The sequence below is a fragment of the Schistocerca americana genome, chromosome 4 (genome assembly GCF_021461395.2).
Source record: "Schistocerca americana isolate TAMUIC-IGC-003095 chromosome 4, iqSchAmer2.1, whole genome shotgun sequence".
Classification (NCBI taxonomy): Eukaryota; Metazoa; Arthropoda; class Insecta; order Orthoptera; family Acrididae; genus Schistocerca; species Schistocerca americana.
The window spans coordinates 226,682,228-226,700,403 of NC_060122.1; the positions used below are offsets into that span (position 1 = coordinate 226,682,228).

General features: G+C 38.1%; 1 protein-coding gene across 1 annotated transcript in view; it reads right to left on the bottom strand.

Moving 5' to 3' along the window:
• The window catches only part of LOC124613070 (transmembrane protein 245), a 255,887-nt gene that overhangs the window by 39,934 nt on the left and 197,777 nt on the right, over window positions 1–18,176 (bottom strand). Inside the window, exons 11-12 of the mRNA XM_047141653.1 lie at window positions 1,636–1,766; window positions 1,317–1,491 (exon numbers count right to left, since the gene is read on the bottom strand). Of these exons, the coding sequence (XP_046997609.1) occupies window positions 1,317–1,491; window positions 1,636–1,766 (306 nt within the window). The remainder of the gene's footprint in view (window positions 1–1,316; window positions 1,492–1,635; window positions 1,767–18,176) is intronic.

An 18,176-nucleotide genomic window follows, 5' to 3' on the forward strand; every position in this document is an offset into this window, starting at 1 on the left:
CAACAAATATACAGAAGAAAACACGAGAAAAAATTGAAAAATACAATCACCTCTGTACGTACTATGAACTAATTTATACGAATTTTCAAAGTTGTTAAGTTCTTTTTGAAACACACTGTACTGTCGTATGTAACATATCTTTTAAATATAATTTTTGTCATGTTACTATGCCTGACATTTGAAAAAGCCATCATGGTACTGGCTCCATGCAAAGAAAATGTAAATAGGTAAATAAATAAATGTAAAAGTCAGCTACTGCACCACCAGTAACTTATGTAGGGGACTTAAGCCACAATATGAAACTGTCAGATACAGGTCTTGATGCCTCTGGCATTTATACGATTACCAGCAGCCAATGCTACAAATATTATACAGACCAAACAGATGGAAATTTCAGAACTTGATTTAAAGAACATACAGACTGCAACGGACTATAAAAATGTAATAAATCAGCAGTAGCAACAGACTAATGACACAGACCACCCTTTGAAAACCAAACACAATCTTGAAATTTTGCACAAAATCAGAAAAAGTAAAAGAATGTAGGTCATGGAAGAAAAATGGTGGTAATATCCTTAATGAGATAACAGAATTCTTCAATAGCCTCAAACCAATCCTAATACTATAGATTTAAGATGTGGCAGTGTGAAACAAAATACTATCAGACTGTAAGTGTTGTGAGTAACGCAGGAAAAAGCCAGTAGTCGTGCAGATGCAAGCTTTGGGATGTTAAAATTATAATAATATTATTTATAATAATATTAATTATAATAATATAAGTGAACAAGTGACATAAAAAGTATGATCATCATGTCGTAACAGCTGATGCAAAACTATGAGAATACTGCAGAGGCTGTGGTACCAATTACAATACTGCCAGCACAAAAGACAGTACTGGATAATGATTTCCAGGCACCCACTGCCAGCTCCTCTCCCCAAATACTTCATCATCAGAAGAGAAAACAAAACAGTTCTAGGTTAATTTAGACTAAGATATTTTACCTTGAAGTAACATCTGTACCCACAAACAAATAATAACAAGCAAAAAATGCTCGAAATGCGTTGCAACATATTAAATTAAAACAAAAATAAATAAATGTGCCTGCTAGTAGAAAAATACAAATAAAGACAGTCATGGTTCCTGAACTTAGCCAGCATGGACACAATTAATTACTTCATCTGATTTTCCAAGTAATTTTTATAGTTGGAGAGGAGAGATATGAACGATTCCTTACCATTACAGTTGCTAGTCTTGTTTCTTATATGTGAAACTTATCATCTGTAGTTATAGATTAAACAGCACTCTGTTAACTTACCCTGTTATCTCCTGATATATTGCTGAATCAACCACACTAGTAACCAACATTTCACACACTAACATCAGTACTGCACTGATTTGGCGTCCTTGATTGAACCAGAGATCAAAAATTGCTGGTATAGATGCCCAATAGGTTCCCAGAAAAGGCACAGCTCCTAATATTGTTGCTATTACTGAAATAAAAGTTTAGTAATCAAGTTACTGCACTATTTAATATTTACAGACACGAATCTAAAAAGTGACTTAACTAGGAACTGTAATGCAGAATACTTTTTTGTGTTTATAAAAGATTATTAAACTAACTAAAATGTACTCACCAGTTGGTATATACACAACTGTGACTTCAAATAAATTATGGATGAGCCAAGTCCATAACCCATGGAAAAGTGCCATTTTGAATGATGCCTTGAACACACTTCCGACAGCATCTTCAAGTGCAACAGCAAACCTACATATATACAGAAAAATTTAATAAAGTTAAAACCAATATGGTCGTCACACATATCCTCTCTTATTAAAAATAAACTGTCAAGCATGAAAATCATTTACACACTATTCATTTCTACTCAATTTCATACATAGCAGATCAAGTAGCTTTGATATGTGACAAACAAATATTACCTTCAGGCTTGGTCAAATAAACTGTCAACCATGAAAATCATTTACACACTATTCATTTCTACTCAATTTCATACTTAGCAGATCAAGTAGCTTTGATATGTGACAGACAAATATTACCTTCAGGCTTGGTCAAGGCACGAGTGATAATGTAACAATGTGAAGTTAGATACGTGCAGTCAATGATTTTATAATCCTTTCCATTTTAAATTGGCTTAATCACTATTTCTGCATTATTTTTCGGTGTTTTACAATTTTTAATCCACAGAATGAGTGAGTGCGACTGCAACCATGTATGGCCACGTGGGGTCTGTGATGTCTGGTAGTCCCAAGTAGACCTGTAGTGCTTCACACTCGATACATCTATTTAACTTACGTTTTTACAACAGTTCTGCTACTACGGGACTGGCAAGTAGTGTCATTTCTGCCTGTTTCGATATCTGTTTTGACATTTACCAGGTCATTGTGTACTTCTAAGTTGTTTCAAGGATATTTCAAGGTTAGAGTGACTTGTTTACTCATATATAATGAAATACTATTTTGTAATTTATGGTGAAATGTCCACTAAAATACCAGAAGAGGTACACATCTGGCATCGTTTACTTTTTGAGTCCCAAAAGAGTTGTTACCAAAACATTTGTGAAGTTCATCCACGCGCAATAAATACTTGTAAATGCCGAAGGTTCTCAAAGTTCAAATCTAGTAATTTAGATCTTTCTGGCTCATATCTATCAGGCAGACCAACAACTGTAGACAATGACAATTTAAAGGCAGAAGTGGAATTAAATCCATGTCAAACAACTGAGGAACTGTCAACCACTTTTAGCCAACCATGGTTTACCATCCATGAACATTTGCTGCAGATTGTTAAAGACAAAAAAAGGTACCTGGTCCATCACATGCAACTTATTGCTTCAGCAAAACAATACAGAAATGTTTATTGACTGCTTGCTCACTGGAGATTCCATCTCCACATATTTTGCTCAAAAACCCACTTATTTTTATCGATCTGGCACTGACAATTTGCAAACTATATGGCAATAGGTTGTTAATAATGGGGATAATTACATCATTGATTAAAAATAAAAGTTTGTTGATAATTTATCTGATCTGTTTAAATTCAATGTAAAAAAATGACACTACTTTCTGGTTCCCCTAACATTTCATTATTAAAATTTTTGCATTTAAACCAAGTTACCTTTGTTGTGTGACTGCATGTGGTGCTAGACAGAGTCTCGTGTAATTCAGGTCAGTTAAATCATCCCCCAATGCTCTTCCCAAAATTTAAATTATTTCAATAGTGCTTTCTAACTTACCCAGTGATTTCCATATGTAAATTCCTCTTTGAGAGAGTTCACTTGGCATTATAGAGTATTTCAAGTCATTTATACCATGTAGATCCCCCACAGTTTCTCTGCTAGCTTAAACTGATTAAAACCCCAATCTAATATCATGTTTAGAGCTCTTTTCATGGATTATTTTAAAACTTACTGAAATTCTTTTGTCAATTGCAACACGTTATACGAGGTGTTTTTATATGTTGTCTGGCTTGTAGATACCAAGTAATTACAATCAATCCCTTTCTTGATTTTGTTGGGATTGTGAGAGATCCTTCGTGATCAATCATGGTTCAAATTGATATGATTTTCATGGTGGTTCCTTTATGTGGCCACCAACGTGGAGAAGATGAAGGCTGCTAGCCAGCTTATTGCCAGTAATGTATTATTAATTTCTCCTGTGTGTCACCACCTCTTCCAAAGGATTATCAGACCAGTTATTCTGTGAAATATATGAGTAATCAAGCCATGCAATGAACCTTTTGCCATCTGCAATCCTTTGTCCAACACGTGAGCAATTAGTAACTGTATTGCGTAAAGCCTGATGTTTCTGTGTACAATGAATGGGAGGTACTATGAGTGAGATTTAGCATATTTTACATGCACCTAAATAAATATTGAATAATTTGAACTTAAACACTTTCATTAGATTACAGTTAGTGTTCCCACTTTCTCTTGATTTGATGAATAAACTGGATATGGATAGAGGTGGACCCTGGTACAATAAAGCCTATAAATTTGAACACATTTCGGGTAGTTACACACTTGAATAGTATGGAGCATACCAGTTACTGTACTGTGCAATCAGTACCAAGCACAAAACAGTCAAAGCTCACCTCACCTTTTGGAAACTTATGGGGAGAATGTTGGAATGAGATTTATGAAGCAAACACCTGCATTACTTAGTACTTTGAATGTTGATTTACCCTAAAATAATCAAGAATGAAACTGGATGGAAGTATGAAGCAGGGATGGATGGCATGATCTAGATCATTATCAAACAATAATGGAATAAAAAGCATTGATGTGAATTATTTTCAACTTACAACAAGCAATACGGCAGATAAGATGCCACTTTGATATCACCGGTCCCTGAATCTAATGATTACGTACTAACACTAGCAGCAAGCAAGGGAGCTCACAAGTCACAAACAGATCATTAGAATTACTCTTGACACATGCCGTACACAATACAAAAGATATTACTATGAAACACACAGTCCCTAAAAATTAAGTGTGACAAGTTAAGATAGCATGCAAAACTGATTCAAGCTCCTGTCTCTACCTTTCATGGGCAGTGTGCTCACACGTACATTAATACCAATTAAAATAATAATAATAATAATACAGGATCAAACAATAAACACCAGATATTACAGCAAGCATATTATTAAAGATCCCAATACCACAACAGATAAATGCAGACTTTGCAAACAACAAATAGAAACAGTAGATCACATCACAAGCGGATGTACAACACTAGCAAATACAGAATACCCCAGAAGACATGACAATCTAGCAAAAATAATACATCAACAACTTGCCATACAACATAAACTAATAAAACAACACGTTCCCACATACAAGTATGCACCACAAAATGTGCTGGAGAATGATGAATACAAATTATACTGGAACAGAACCATTATAACAGATAAAACAACACCACATAACAAACCTGACATCATACTCACCAATAAAAAGAAGAAATTAACATAACTAATCGAAATATCCATACCCAATACAACAAATATACAGAAGAAAACAGGAGAAAAAATTGAAAAATACATCCAACTGGCTGAGGAAGTCGAGGACATGTGGCGTCAGGATAAAGTTGACATTATACCAATTACACTATCAATTACAGGAGTCATATATATACAACTACAGAAATCTGTAATTATATCTAAAAACAAAGATGATGTGACTTACCAAACGAAAGTGCTGGCAGGTCGATAGACACACAAACATACACACAAAATTCAAGCTTTCGCAACCAACAGTTGCTTCGTCAGGAAAGAGGGAAGGAGAGGGAAAGACGAAAGGATGTGGGTTTTAAGGAGAGGGTAAGGAGTCATTCCAATCCCGGGAGCGGAAAGACTTACCTTAGGGGGAAAAAAGGACAGATATACACTCGCCACACACACATATCCATCCGCACATACACAGACACAAGATGTCTGATTGTGTCTGTGTATGTGCGGATGGATATGTGTGTGTGTGCGAGTGTATACCTGTCCTTTTTTCCCCCTAAGGTAAGTCTTTCCGCTCCCAGGATTGGAATGACTCCTTACCCTCTCCCTTAAAACCCACATCCTTTCGTCCTTCCCTCTCCTTCCCTCTTTCCTGACGAAGCAACCGTTGGTTGCGAAAGCTTGAATTTTGTGTGTATGTTTGTGTGTCTATCGACCTGCCAGCACTTTCGTTTGGTAAGTCACATCATCTTTGTTTTTAGATATATTTTTCCCACGTGGAATGTTTCCCTCTATTATATTCGAAATCTGTAATTATTGATACATGTTCAATTACCCAAAAGTTCCTAAATGCAATGTAACATATACTGTACAGTTAAAAGGAAGTCACGCTTGATCAAGGTCCGCGTCACTTTCCATTTTTGACCAGATATAATGTCTGAGAATATAAAGAATAATAATAATAATAATAATAAAAGCAGAAATAATACATTATTAAAACACAGTCATTCTTTTGGTGAAGACGGCGTTTCTAGTGGAGTATAATAATGCACTGATTGGACAGCATCCCTCCTGAGAGCCGACAATCTCAAGGGATTTTTACCAGGATTATTTTACTCATCATGCCTTCATGATTTTACAACCCAAGTCTTGTATATGACAATGACTGCAGTATCAAGGACAATGACAGACCTGCTTGTCTGTATCACCGGTAGTGTGCCCAGCTACAAGCTTTCACCAAGAGTAGCACATGGGTCAGTAGAGATGTCCCACTACACTTGTTAGACCCTGGCCATCTACTCTACTATGAATTCTGCTTGCATATTGGACTCGACTTGGTTTGCATTCTGGCCAGACTTTTATTTGCTTCTATTGATAATCACACCACAACTGTTTTTTTGAGAACTGTGAGTTAACATATTTAACACATTATTGGCTGAGAGCATCAGAGAGCACATTACATTTTGCTATAAAGTTTGCATCAGTCAGTCAACAGTCTTGCCATGTTGGATACACTGGTTCTCATCCAATGGCTGAAGTCAAGCAATGTCGGTGGCATTGTATGTACAAACAAACATGGCAAGCAATAATATGCTGACACAGTGTCAAAGGGACTGAGTCACACATTACATACCTGACAAAGAACTTGCATATTCAGGCCTTGCGGCTATCTATTCAGGCCTTTTGGCTATCAAATATTTCTTTGAAAGGAGTATTTCAGAGAGGCAGGAAAGCACTGGAAAACCCATCACGAAGTTTCATGGCTTACTTTAATAAAAGGCTAGCCCTATCAGCATGGAAACATGCTGACTTCCAGAGTGCAATAGTAAGGTACTTGGCCACAGAGCAAATCAGGCAACCAACTTCCACATCACGTAATTAAGATTCAGAATTGTTCTTCTCACACAATTATAGCCATGACAGTCCTGCAATTTGTTTTCAATGTCAGAAACATGGTCACATCACTTGCTCTGTCATAGAGTTTTGTGCAAGGTAATGATGCCAAACCACAGAGACACAGTGCCTAAAATGGAAAAACTAGGAAACCGTAAATGGACAACCATCAAAAACTGTTAGTGGACTTAAAATTTTAAATAAAGCAATATTGTTCCTAGTAGGCATGGAAGCAACCATGTGAATCGCAACTGAAATACATACTCAGCTCGTGGATCTATATTGCAAACAAACAATAAGAGTTACAATATATAGCAAACATCAGTTAAAAATAAAATGGACACTTCAAATTCAAGTGTCATATAAACATGTAGGAAGGAAAATATCCACATTACTTACTATATCTTTTACCACTAAGAATCTATTTGGTCTTAGTATGTTGAAATAATTTTGTATTACCTTCAACAACAAAATTCACTTACTTTCTGTTGTAATTTCTTTCCAAAGGGTACATGAATTAGATACTAAATCATTCAAGCAATTTTCTTCCATGTTAGGCTGTGCAAAGGAAGTGCATACATGTGTTTATGTCAAGCTATTATGAGCTTCTTGTTTAACATCTACTTTCTGGGTTTCAACGACAGAGGTCATATGGAAGCCTAACAGCACACTTAGACATTGTGAGACATCAAAAGAAGTAAATTCTGAAGATATTGTAGAAATGTACACTATTTCTTGCCCTAAAGTCCACCTCTATATTATAAGGAGACAAATGCTACACCAAGTTTAATTTGTCCAATGTACAGTTTTCATTGCACTTGGATTCACAATAATTACATCAGTATTAGTGACTCATTTTGGAATTTACAGTGCCTCTGTCATTCAGAATTACCTAGAGCAGGTGATTAGCAAAATCCCTGCATGTTGCAATTACACTATCTGATCAAAGTATCCAGGCACCTACTAGTGAACATTAATATGGGAAATGTTCATCTCTTGTCTTCATGACAGCTTGAACTCTGTTGGTGACACAGCCAATGAGGTGTCTGAATGTCTACGAAGGAATGCATACTCTTCCTCAGAGTTGAAATCAGAGAAGTTTTGATGTAGGACACTGGGGTCCAGAGTGAAGTTGACATTCTCACTCATCCCAAAGGTGTTCCACTGGGTTCAGGGGCAGGCCAGTTCAAGTTTAGGAAAGTTATTGTCCACAAACCATTGCCTAAATGATGCTACTTTATGAGAGGGTGCATTGTCATTCTGATACAAATTAGGCAGAAAACATCTTCCGAGAATGTCCTAAATGCTTTCTCCGAAAATTATTTCGAGCAGTTAGTCCACGAACCCACGTGAATTGTAAATGGTTGCGAAAACACACTTGACCTCTTACCCACAAATAATCCAGAGCTGATAGAGAGCATCATGACTGATACAGGGATTAGTGATCACAAGGTCGTTGTAGCTAGGCTCAATACCGTTTCTTCCAAATCCACCAGAAACAAATGCAAAATAATTTTATTTAAAAAAGCGGATAAAGTGTCACTAGAAGCCTTCCTAAGAGACAATATCCACTCCTTCCGAACTGACTATGCAAATGTAGATGAGATGTGGCTCAAATTCAAAGATATAGTGGCAACAACAATTGAGAGATTCATACCTCATAAATTGGTAAGAGACGGAACTGATCCCCCGTGGTACACAAAACAGGTCCGAATGCTGTTGCAGAGGCAATGGAAAAAGCATGCGAAGTTCAGAAGAACGCAAAATCTCGAAGATTGGCTAAAATTTACAGACGCGCGAAATTTGGCACAGACTTCAATGCGAGATGCCTTTAACAGGTTCCACAATGAAACATTGTCTCGAAATTTGGTAGAAAATCCGAAGAAATTCTGGTCGTATGTAACGTACACAAGCGGTAAGATGCAGTCAATACCTTCGCTGCGCAGTGCCGATGGTACTGTTATCGACGAATGTGCCGCTAAAGCGGAGTTACTGAACGCAGTTTTCCGAAATTCCTTCACCAGGGAAGACGAATGGAATATTCCAGAATTTGAAACACGAACAGCTGCTAGCATGAGTTTCTTAGAAGTAGATACCTTAGGGGTTGTGAAGCAACTCAAATCGCTTGATACGGGCAAGTCTTCAGGTCCAGATTGTATACCGATTAGGTTCCTTTCAGATTATGCTGATACAATAGCTCCCTACTTAGCAATCATATACAACCGCTCGCTCACCAATAGATCTGTACCTACAGATTGGAAAATTGCGCAGGTCGCACCAGTGTTTAAGAAGGGTAGTAGGAGTAATCCATCGAATTACAGACCTATATCATTGACGTCCGTTTGCAGTAGGGTTTTGGAGCATATACTATATTCAAACATTATGAATCACCTCAAAGATGAACGATCTACTGATACGTAATCAGCATTGTTTCAGAAAACATCATTTTTGTGCAACACAGCTAGCTCTTTATTCACACGAAGTAATGGCCGCTATCGACAGGGGATCTCAAGTTGATTCCGTATTTCTAGATTTCTGGAAAGCTTTTGACACCATTCCTCACAAGCGACTTCTAATCAAGCTGCGGGCCTATGGGGTATCATCTCAGTTGTGCGACTGGATTCGTGATTTCCTGTTAGGAAGCTCGCAGTTCGTAGTAATAGACAGCAAATCATCGAGTAAAACTGAAGTGATATCAGGTGTTCCCCAGGGAAGCGTCCTGGGACCTCTGCTGTTCGTGATCTATATAAATGACCTGGGTGAGAATCTGAGCAGTTCTCTTAGGTTGTTCGCAGATGATGCTGTAATTTACCGTCTAGTAAGGTCATCCGAAGACCAGTATCAGTTGCAAAGCGATTTAGAAAAGATTGCTGTATGGTGTGGCAGGTGGCAGTTGACGCTAAATAACGAAAAGTGTGAGGTGATCCACATGAGTTCCAAAAGAAATCCGTTGGAATTCGATTACTCGATAAATAGTACAATTCTCAAGGCTGTCAATTCAACTAAGTACCTGGGTGTTAAAATTACGAACAACTTCAGTTGGAAAGACCACATAGATAATATTGTGGGGAAGGCGAGCCAAAGGTTGCGTTTCATTGGCAGGACACTTAGAAGATGCAACAAGTCCACTAAAGAGACAGCTTACACTACACTCGTTCGTCCTCTGTTAGAATATTGCTGCGCGGTGTGGGATCCTTACCAGGGGGGATTGACGGAGGACATCGAAAGGATGCAAAAAAGGGCAGCTCGTTTTGTATTATCACGTAATAGGGGAGAGAGTGTGGCAGATATGATACGCGAGTTGGGATGGAAGTCATTAAAGCAAAGACTTTTTTCGTCGCGGCGAGATCTATTTACGAAATTTCAGCCACCAACTTTCTCTTCCGAATGTGAAAATATTTTGTTGAGCCCCAACCTACATAGGTAGGAATGATCATCAAAATAAAATAAGAGAAATCAGAGTTCGAACAGAAAGGTTTAGGTGTTTGTTTTTCCTGCGCGCTGTTCGGGAGTGGAATGGTAGAGAGATAGTATGATTGTGGTTCGATGAACCCTCTGCCAAGCACTTAAATGTGAATTGCAGAGTAGTCATGTAGATGTAGATGTAGATCATCATCTCTGAATTGTTCTTCTACTGTAAACAGTATACCGTGCAATAAAATATGTTGGTACCTTCCTAGATTTAGCATTCACTTACGAATAATAAGGGCACCACACTCTAATCATGAAAACCCCTCTCATACCATAGCATCACCTACTCCATAAATCACTGTTTGCACACACATGATGGCAGGTAATGTTCTCCAGGCATTTGCCAAACAAAAATTCTTCCATCAGATTGCCAAAGGGTTCACTCCAAATCACTTGTTTCAAGTCGTCCACTGCCCAGTGGTGTTGCTTTTTACACCACCTTTTGCATTGCTTAGCACTGACTACATGAAAGTGTGACATATGAGAAATCCTTGACCACTCTATCCCAACCTGTTTTAACTCCTAACATTGTTCTGCTAGCTGGACTGCTGGTAGCATTTTGTAACTCACAAATGATTCCCTCTGCTGTTTTCATGCTATTTTTACAACCACATTCCACAATGTGTGATGGTCCCTGTCAATCATACATGAGGCCTAGTCGTGGTTTATCCATAGTTGTCCCTTCCAGTTTCCACATAACAATCACGTCACCTAAAGTCGACTCAGGCAGCTTTATAAGTGTTGAAACGTCCCTGATGGACCTGTTACTAGTCCATGTTCGAAGACACTGACCTCCCCTGACTGACCCATTCTGCTGTTACTGCTTCTTTTCTGACGATACAACACTCCCACCCTCCTTTTATACTGGCAGGTTCACCTCTCAAGACCTCTAATGCTAAATTCCGCATTACTTAGGGGTGTCTGGATACTTTTTATCAGACAGTGTATGTAGGTGACATGACTTTCATAGGAGCTGCCTGCACAGGTGGACACCCCCCCCCCCCCCCCCAAACACACACACACACAAGCTTCAAATTAATTTCACAGAAATGGCAATTTCCAACACAGCATTGTAGCACACCTTGTTTTGCAAACAGGAGGAATCAGAACACAGAACAGCCTATTAGGTTCCTCTTGAAGACAAAGAAGTTGTCCCAGCAGAATTATGCTCAAATAGGGAAACAATTCCAAGCGGCTCTTTATGTGACACAGATATCTACTTCTATGGTGCTACAACAATGGAAATTCCTGGACAGAATGTCTTATTGTGCCCACCACTAACAAAACTGTAACTTTCCCAATTAATTGTTGGATGATTAAAATCTCCATTGATGATTACAGTATGATTGGGAAACTCATGTGCAAGTGAACTGAGATTTTCTCTGAAGTTTTGGGTTTATGTCAGAAGGTGAGTCTGATGGGTGACAGAAGTATCCAACTACCATTTTATGCCCACTCCTGATACTGAGTCTTGTCCAAACAATCTCACATGCAGCTTCAATTTCTATCTCAGATTCGAGTTTCTTGTCTACTGCAAAAACACACCACCTCCATTTCCCATTTGCCTTTCCATTTCTATGAGGGCTGTTACAATACACCTTAGACTTGAGGGTTCCCCACATAAGGTAATCGCACACTGTCAGATCAGGTGACCTGTGTAGCCAGCTGGGGCTGTGACCAGACTGACCTCAGTCAACAACTCAAGTCAGGCGTAAAGAATGTGTAAATGTACTCCAAGGTTTGGCCGACTGTCTGGACAGTTGCTCCACCCTGTTGGAAGTAACTGTAGGTCACGGGGTGTGGTTGAACACATACATTCATGTCCAGTTGTATCAGCTCATCCAGGTCACTTTTATTTACCCCACCCTGTAATGAGAATACACACATCCACAAGCACAGCCATACAGACACTCAAAACTATGCGCAAGTGGCAGGAGAAGGGGGAACACAGGGAGAACTATAGTTCATCATGTTTGTTGGTATGAGATCATTATGGAGATGCTAAACAATCTCTAGTGACTGACATTACAACAGAGATGCTGACATCACAGACAGATTTACTACTGATATTCAAAGAGAATGCATTCTGGGATGAGTCGGCCGACATATTATGTTATTTGATTTCATCTCGTGGAATAGCGACAATAAGAAAAAAATTGGAGGTCATACAGAGGTTTATTGAGTCACTCTTCCCATGCCCTATTTGCAAATGGAACAGGGAAGGGGGCATCAACTAGTGGTACCAAAGACACACACTGCCATAAGGTGGCTTGCATAGCACAGCTGCAGAAACATAGAACTGGTTTTGTGAACAAATTCAGCTGAATCCATCAAAGATAACATAGCGCACAATGAAAATAAAGTGGTAATTGGTTAGTTTAACTGTCTGCCAGTATGCTTTAAGATACTGACTAACTGTTCAAGACAGCATCCTATTTGTATAGAACACATATCCTATTAGGTATTCATGTCACCCATCCTTCACGTTAAGATTCTCACAATATTATATGCTGGACACATGAATTGGTCAACAACTGATGAAAACATTAAAGCATCTGACACACTTACATACCAACTGCTCCCTGCAACAAGGTTTCCACTTATATGTGCCATACAGATGGGCAGGCAGAAAGGTGCCATATCTGACATCATCTTAGATACAGGGGACAAAAATATGATTTATTCGGTCACACCGGCAGTGACATGTCAATCTATTACACTTCCCTGACAATGGTTTACTACTCAATGAACACACTATTTATCTCTAGGGCAGCTTAAGAATGCAGACGTGATAAGCAGGAGACATACTCAAGATTGACCAAGGTCAATATCTTGCAGTTACACTCTGTTCATCTAGTCTAGTCAGAGGCACCCACTGGTCACCCTTGGGCATGATTCAAATACATACTCAGGCTCGCAGACAGCCTAGTCACAAGATGTGACAGTAGCACTTGTAGCATATAAATACAAAAACTATAGCATCTGTGACAATGCATAGGAGTACTGCACAAATATGAATAGCACCTCTTCCCTAACCCTGGCATGTGGTGCTGACAAATTATGTCTCAAAACATGTGTTTTTAGAATACATTCATTTTCTGTTCACCACATCATCATCATCATCACCACCATCACCATCAGTGTTCTTATCCACCATCTGGTTGCTTGTGCTGCTTCTTCTCCTCCTCCTCCTCCTCCTCCTCCTCCTCCTCCTTCTTCTTCCTTTCACCATTCCTTCTACAGCATCCATCAGTAAACAGTCTCTTCACATACATGACATTTATATATATTTATGTATCATGGGCACTGTGTCTTTACTTGTGACATTACCAGTATACAATAGCTGTCTTAAAAACTTCCGCTGCAAATTTATGCAATGCCATTAATAAAGAAAGAATGCTCACTTAGACTACACATATATAAATGTAAACATCTGAAGATAAGTTCGCAGGGATCTTGAAATATCATCAGGGAAAAATAAATGCCTAACAAGGCAACTAGTTGCAGCTAATTCGTTATATATTACCTTCAGCTTCAACACTTGCGATACCCTAATACATCCATAACAAACAAGAATTATTCAATAAAGTTAATATTAGAAAAATAGAAAAACATAATATGGCAAAGAGATAGGCAATCTCTGTTAATTTCAGCTGACAATGAATTAAGAGTAATTTTGCGAATTCCTTCCACAGGCCAGGTTGAAACCACTCGTGGGCTGTATCTGGCCTGTGGGCCACTCGTTGCCCAACTTTGAACTAATCTATTAAAACTTCTGCTTGTGTGCTTGGAACTGATTTCATTATGTTCTGGGTGGACTCTTATTTGCTTACTATTGATGTCTGTAACTGGACTTCATTTGAGATCTGTAACTTCATAATATGTAACCTACACTATGAACGTGATAAGTTTTGGTCACCTGTCACAACTAATAGATTTGGGGTTAAACCAGGGATTTGGTTCTGTATAACCAATCATATCCCCATTCTGATAACAAAATAAGTATTTACATATAATGACTATGCACTTCTGTTATGTATATGACTGGTTGTTTGCATGTGGAGCACTAATGAGTACACTAATGAGTATCCACAACAACACTAAAGTGCCTCTACCTAAGACAGTTACATTCAAATAGGCATCAGTCCTCAGGCTGTTTGTGTAGCCACCAGTTTGCTTTAGTTTACAGAACACTGCGTGCATCTAGCTGTATGTCTAAAAGCTTGATTGGGTTTGTACCATATTACCCCCTAATGGGACAGAAGTAAGAGATTCGAATTTTAAAAAGTGCTGTAATTGTAGATCTGCATCAGGAATGCTATTTTAGTAGGACAATAACAACAAAAGTTGGCATAGCCCAATCTACAACGTTGTATACATTGCAGAGGTTCAAACCAATTGGTGCCAATGCAAGGGTTTCACAATCTGGAAGACCTCAAGTAACATCACACAGGGGAGATCAGTTCATGTGTGTCCAGAATAAATGTCAGAGGACTCATACTGCCCCTGAAATTTGTGAGGAAGTAAAGAAGTTAGCGAGGAAGTAAATAGCAAGCAAGCAATCCCAATCCCTGTCTCAACAGTGCAGCACCATCTTCATGAACAAGGTTTAAAGGGGTACTTAATGGCCTAAAAACCTTTACTATGCAAACAAAATAGGTGAAAAGGCTGAAATGCGCACAGCAACAGAAAAACTGGAGCATGTAGCAATGGTACAAGGTGTCAATCACAGAAAAATCTAAGTCTGAAGCATTTGGAAACCATTGTCAAATGTCTGTCTGTCAACTCCATTGAGAACGTATGAAGAGTCAGTGTGTGATGCCAATGTGAAGCACAGTGGAAAGCTGGTCATGGTGTAGGCATATTTTGAAGGTGGTAAAGTCAGTGATCTAGTGATGATTAATGGGACATAAAGAAGGAAGGATACCACATGTTACTCATCAACAATGCAATTCCATCTGGTAAGAGACTTGCTGATTGAGAGTTTGTTTTGTAGGAGGACAATGATTCCAAACATGCTTCTAAATTGTGCAGAAAGTATGTCAATGGAAAAGAGAGATATAGGGAACTGAAGAATATGATCTAGTCAAGTCAATCACTTGATGTAAATGCCACTGAACTCTTACAGGATAAACCTTACAGGGAGATGAGAAAACTGATGTCGTCTAATGTTGAAGATCTATGACATAATTTACAGATGTATTGGAGTGCAATATCTACTGAAACACTACAAAATTTTATCTCCAGAATGCTAAGAGTTTGTGCTGCTGTTCCGAGAGAAAGGGTTGGATACTTTGAAGAGGTGGAAATCCACACCATGATGCATTGCACTTAATGAAGTAGAAATTAAATATTTATTTTATTGTTCTACTTTGTATGTGTTTACACGCTGAAATAAAATAAACAGTTTTTATCACAGGTTGGCAAAAAGTTTTAATCGTTAGTGTACATCTGTGGTTTGTCTAATAAATGGTATATTTTTCCAACTACAACACAAGTGCAACCTGAAGATGGCTATGTACTTTCCTTGCATAAATTTAAATTTTTCTCTTCTTTTTCTAACATAAAGTAGTATAAATGTTGTGTTTTGTGTACTCTACTGGCTTACAAGGCAGACTGGCTCAAAATCCAACGGGTACACAGAAAAAGAATTCCCCAGTTCTTGAAGTTTGTCTTGACAGGATATTAAGCATTCTCCAATGAGAATCCAATAGCTCAGATTTTTGAGTTGTTCTATTACATGGCCCTAAGTGAAAATGTAGGCCCATGACACTGCAATCCTCTGAATATGCTCAATGTCCCCATTAGTACAACATTACATGAATCCCACAGTCACATAACAGCACTCCAGTATAAGTTGGACAAGCATTCTGCATGTAAACTTTTTAACAGTTAAAATATTAACAAATTGAACTGTGTCATTTGTATGATCTAGAACTGATTCTCCACAATAATTCCTCTTTGCGCTTCCACTGATTGTCACTCTGAAGATGTGCGCTGCTAATGGTATACAACTGTAAATCATTGTCCCAATTGATATCATACTTTTAAGTATTTTGCATTAAACAACTTTACATCTAGAATGATTTGTCAAACTTTACACTAGACTTTATTTTATCAAGATATTACTGTAATTTTTAATAGATAGACAAATGGAAAAGAAAATTGAAGACCTGTTAGGTGACAACCAGTTTTGCTTTATGAAAGGCATAAGGACCAGAAAGGTAGTTGCACTTGGTAATGGAAACAAAGAAAAATCAGGACATCTATACAGTATTTGTAGACCTAGAAAATGCACCCACCTATGAAAAATGGGACAAGGTTTTCAAAAATCTCATGGAAATAGGTGTAAATCATGAAAAATAAGAATGGAACACCACGAACAAAGTGCTCATATTAAAATGGGTGTAAGACTGAGATGCAGTCTTTCTCCCCTACTGCTCAATCTGCACATCGAAAAAGGAATGATGGAAGTAGGACTGGGATTAAAATTCAGGTTGAAAAAATATCAACGCTGAGATCTGCTGATGACACTGCGATTCTCAATGAAAGCAAGTACAATTAAGAAAGTACTGAAATGAACTGAGCATGGAAAATGGACAGAATAAACTGAAGGAAGGCGAAATTGATGAGTAGGAGCAGAAATCAGATAAGTGATAAAAGTAACATCAAAGTGGGGGATCATGAAATACATAAAATGATGGAATTATTCTACCTCAGAAGCAAACTAATATATAATAGAGGAAACATGGAGGACATAAAAACCAGATTAGTGCATCACATTATGCCTCATGGCAGAGGATAACACAACAGCCAGTTGACATTGTACAATCTTCAGGGCCATTATTTAATTTAATTTCAGCACAGGCAAAGAGGTTATTCCTTGCCAAAAGAAGGCTACTATCATTAAACGTTGTCCTTAATTTGAGGAAGAAACTCCTGAGAATGAATGTTTGAAGCAAAGCATTGTATGGAAGTGAATCATGAACAGTGGGGACAGCAGCACAAGAAGAGAATCGAGGCATCTGAGATCTGTTACTGAAAGGATGCTGAAAATTAGGTACACTAGTAAGATAAGAACTGAGGTGGTTCTCCACAAAATCTGCAATGATAGAAGTATATGGAAACCATTGACAAGACAGATATAAGGGATAGGGTGATGGGACATAAGACGACACAGAATAACTTCCCTTGTACTAGAGAGACTGATAGAGGGTAAAAACTGTAAATTAAGATCAACATTTAGATATATCCAGCAAATATGAGGTCAGTGGGTTTAAGTGCTACTCTGAGATGAAGAGGTTTGACATGAGAGGAAGTTGTGGAGGACTGTATCATGCCATTCAGGTAACTGAAGACAAAAAACTAACCTCTTAGACATGTTGGTAAACAAACTACTTCTGCGTATAAGGATGAATGTGTGAGTTTAGTGCCGAATCTACAGCCTGTTTAACCATGCAAACCTTGCTGTAGTAGTATTCAGTCTGAAAATTAAATTGATGAGCTCTCAATACTAGTCTATGCAGTGCAATCCACTTTACCCCTGCGTAATTACTGCAACAAACATCCATCTGGTTGCTGCATTTGATCCTTGGGGTCTCTCTACACTGTTACACACCACACTTCCCACCATTATCTAACTGACGATTCCTTGGTCCTTAAGGACAACTTCTATCAGTCAATCTCTCCAAGTTGTCACACTGAGTCATTAATTACCTAATTTCTTTTCTACCCCTATTCCATTCAGTACACCCTCATTAGTTATTCAATCTACCTACCTGATATTAAGTATTCTTCTGTCACACCACATTAGAAAAGCTTCTATTTTCTTCTTGTCTGTTTATT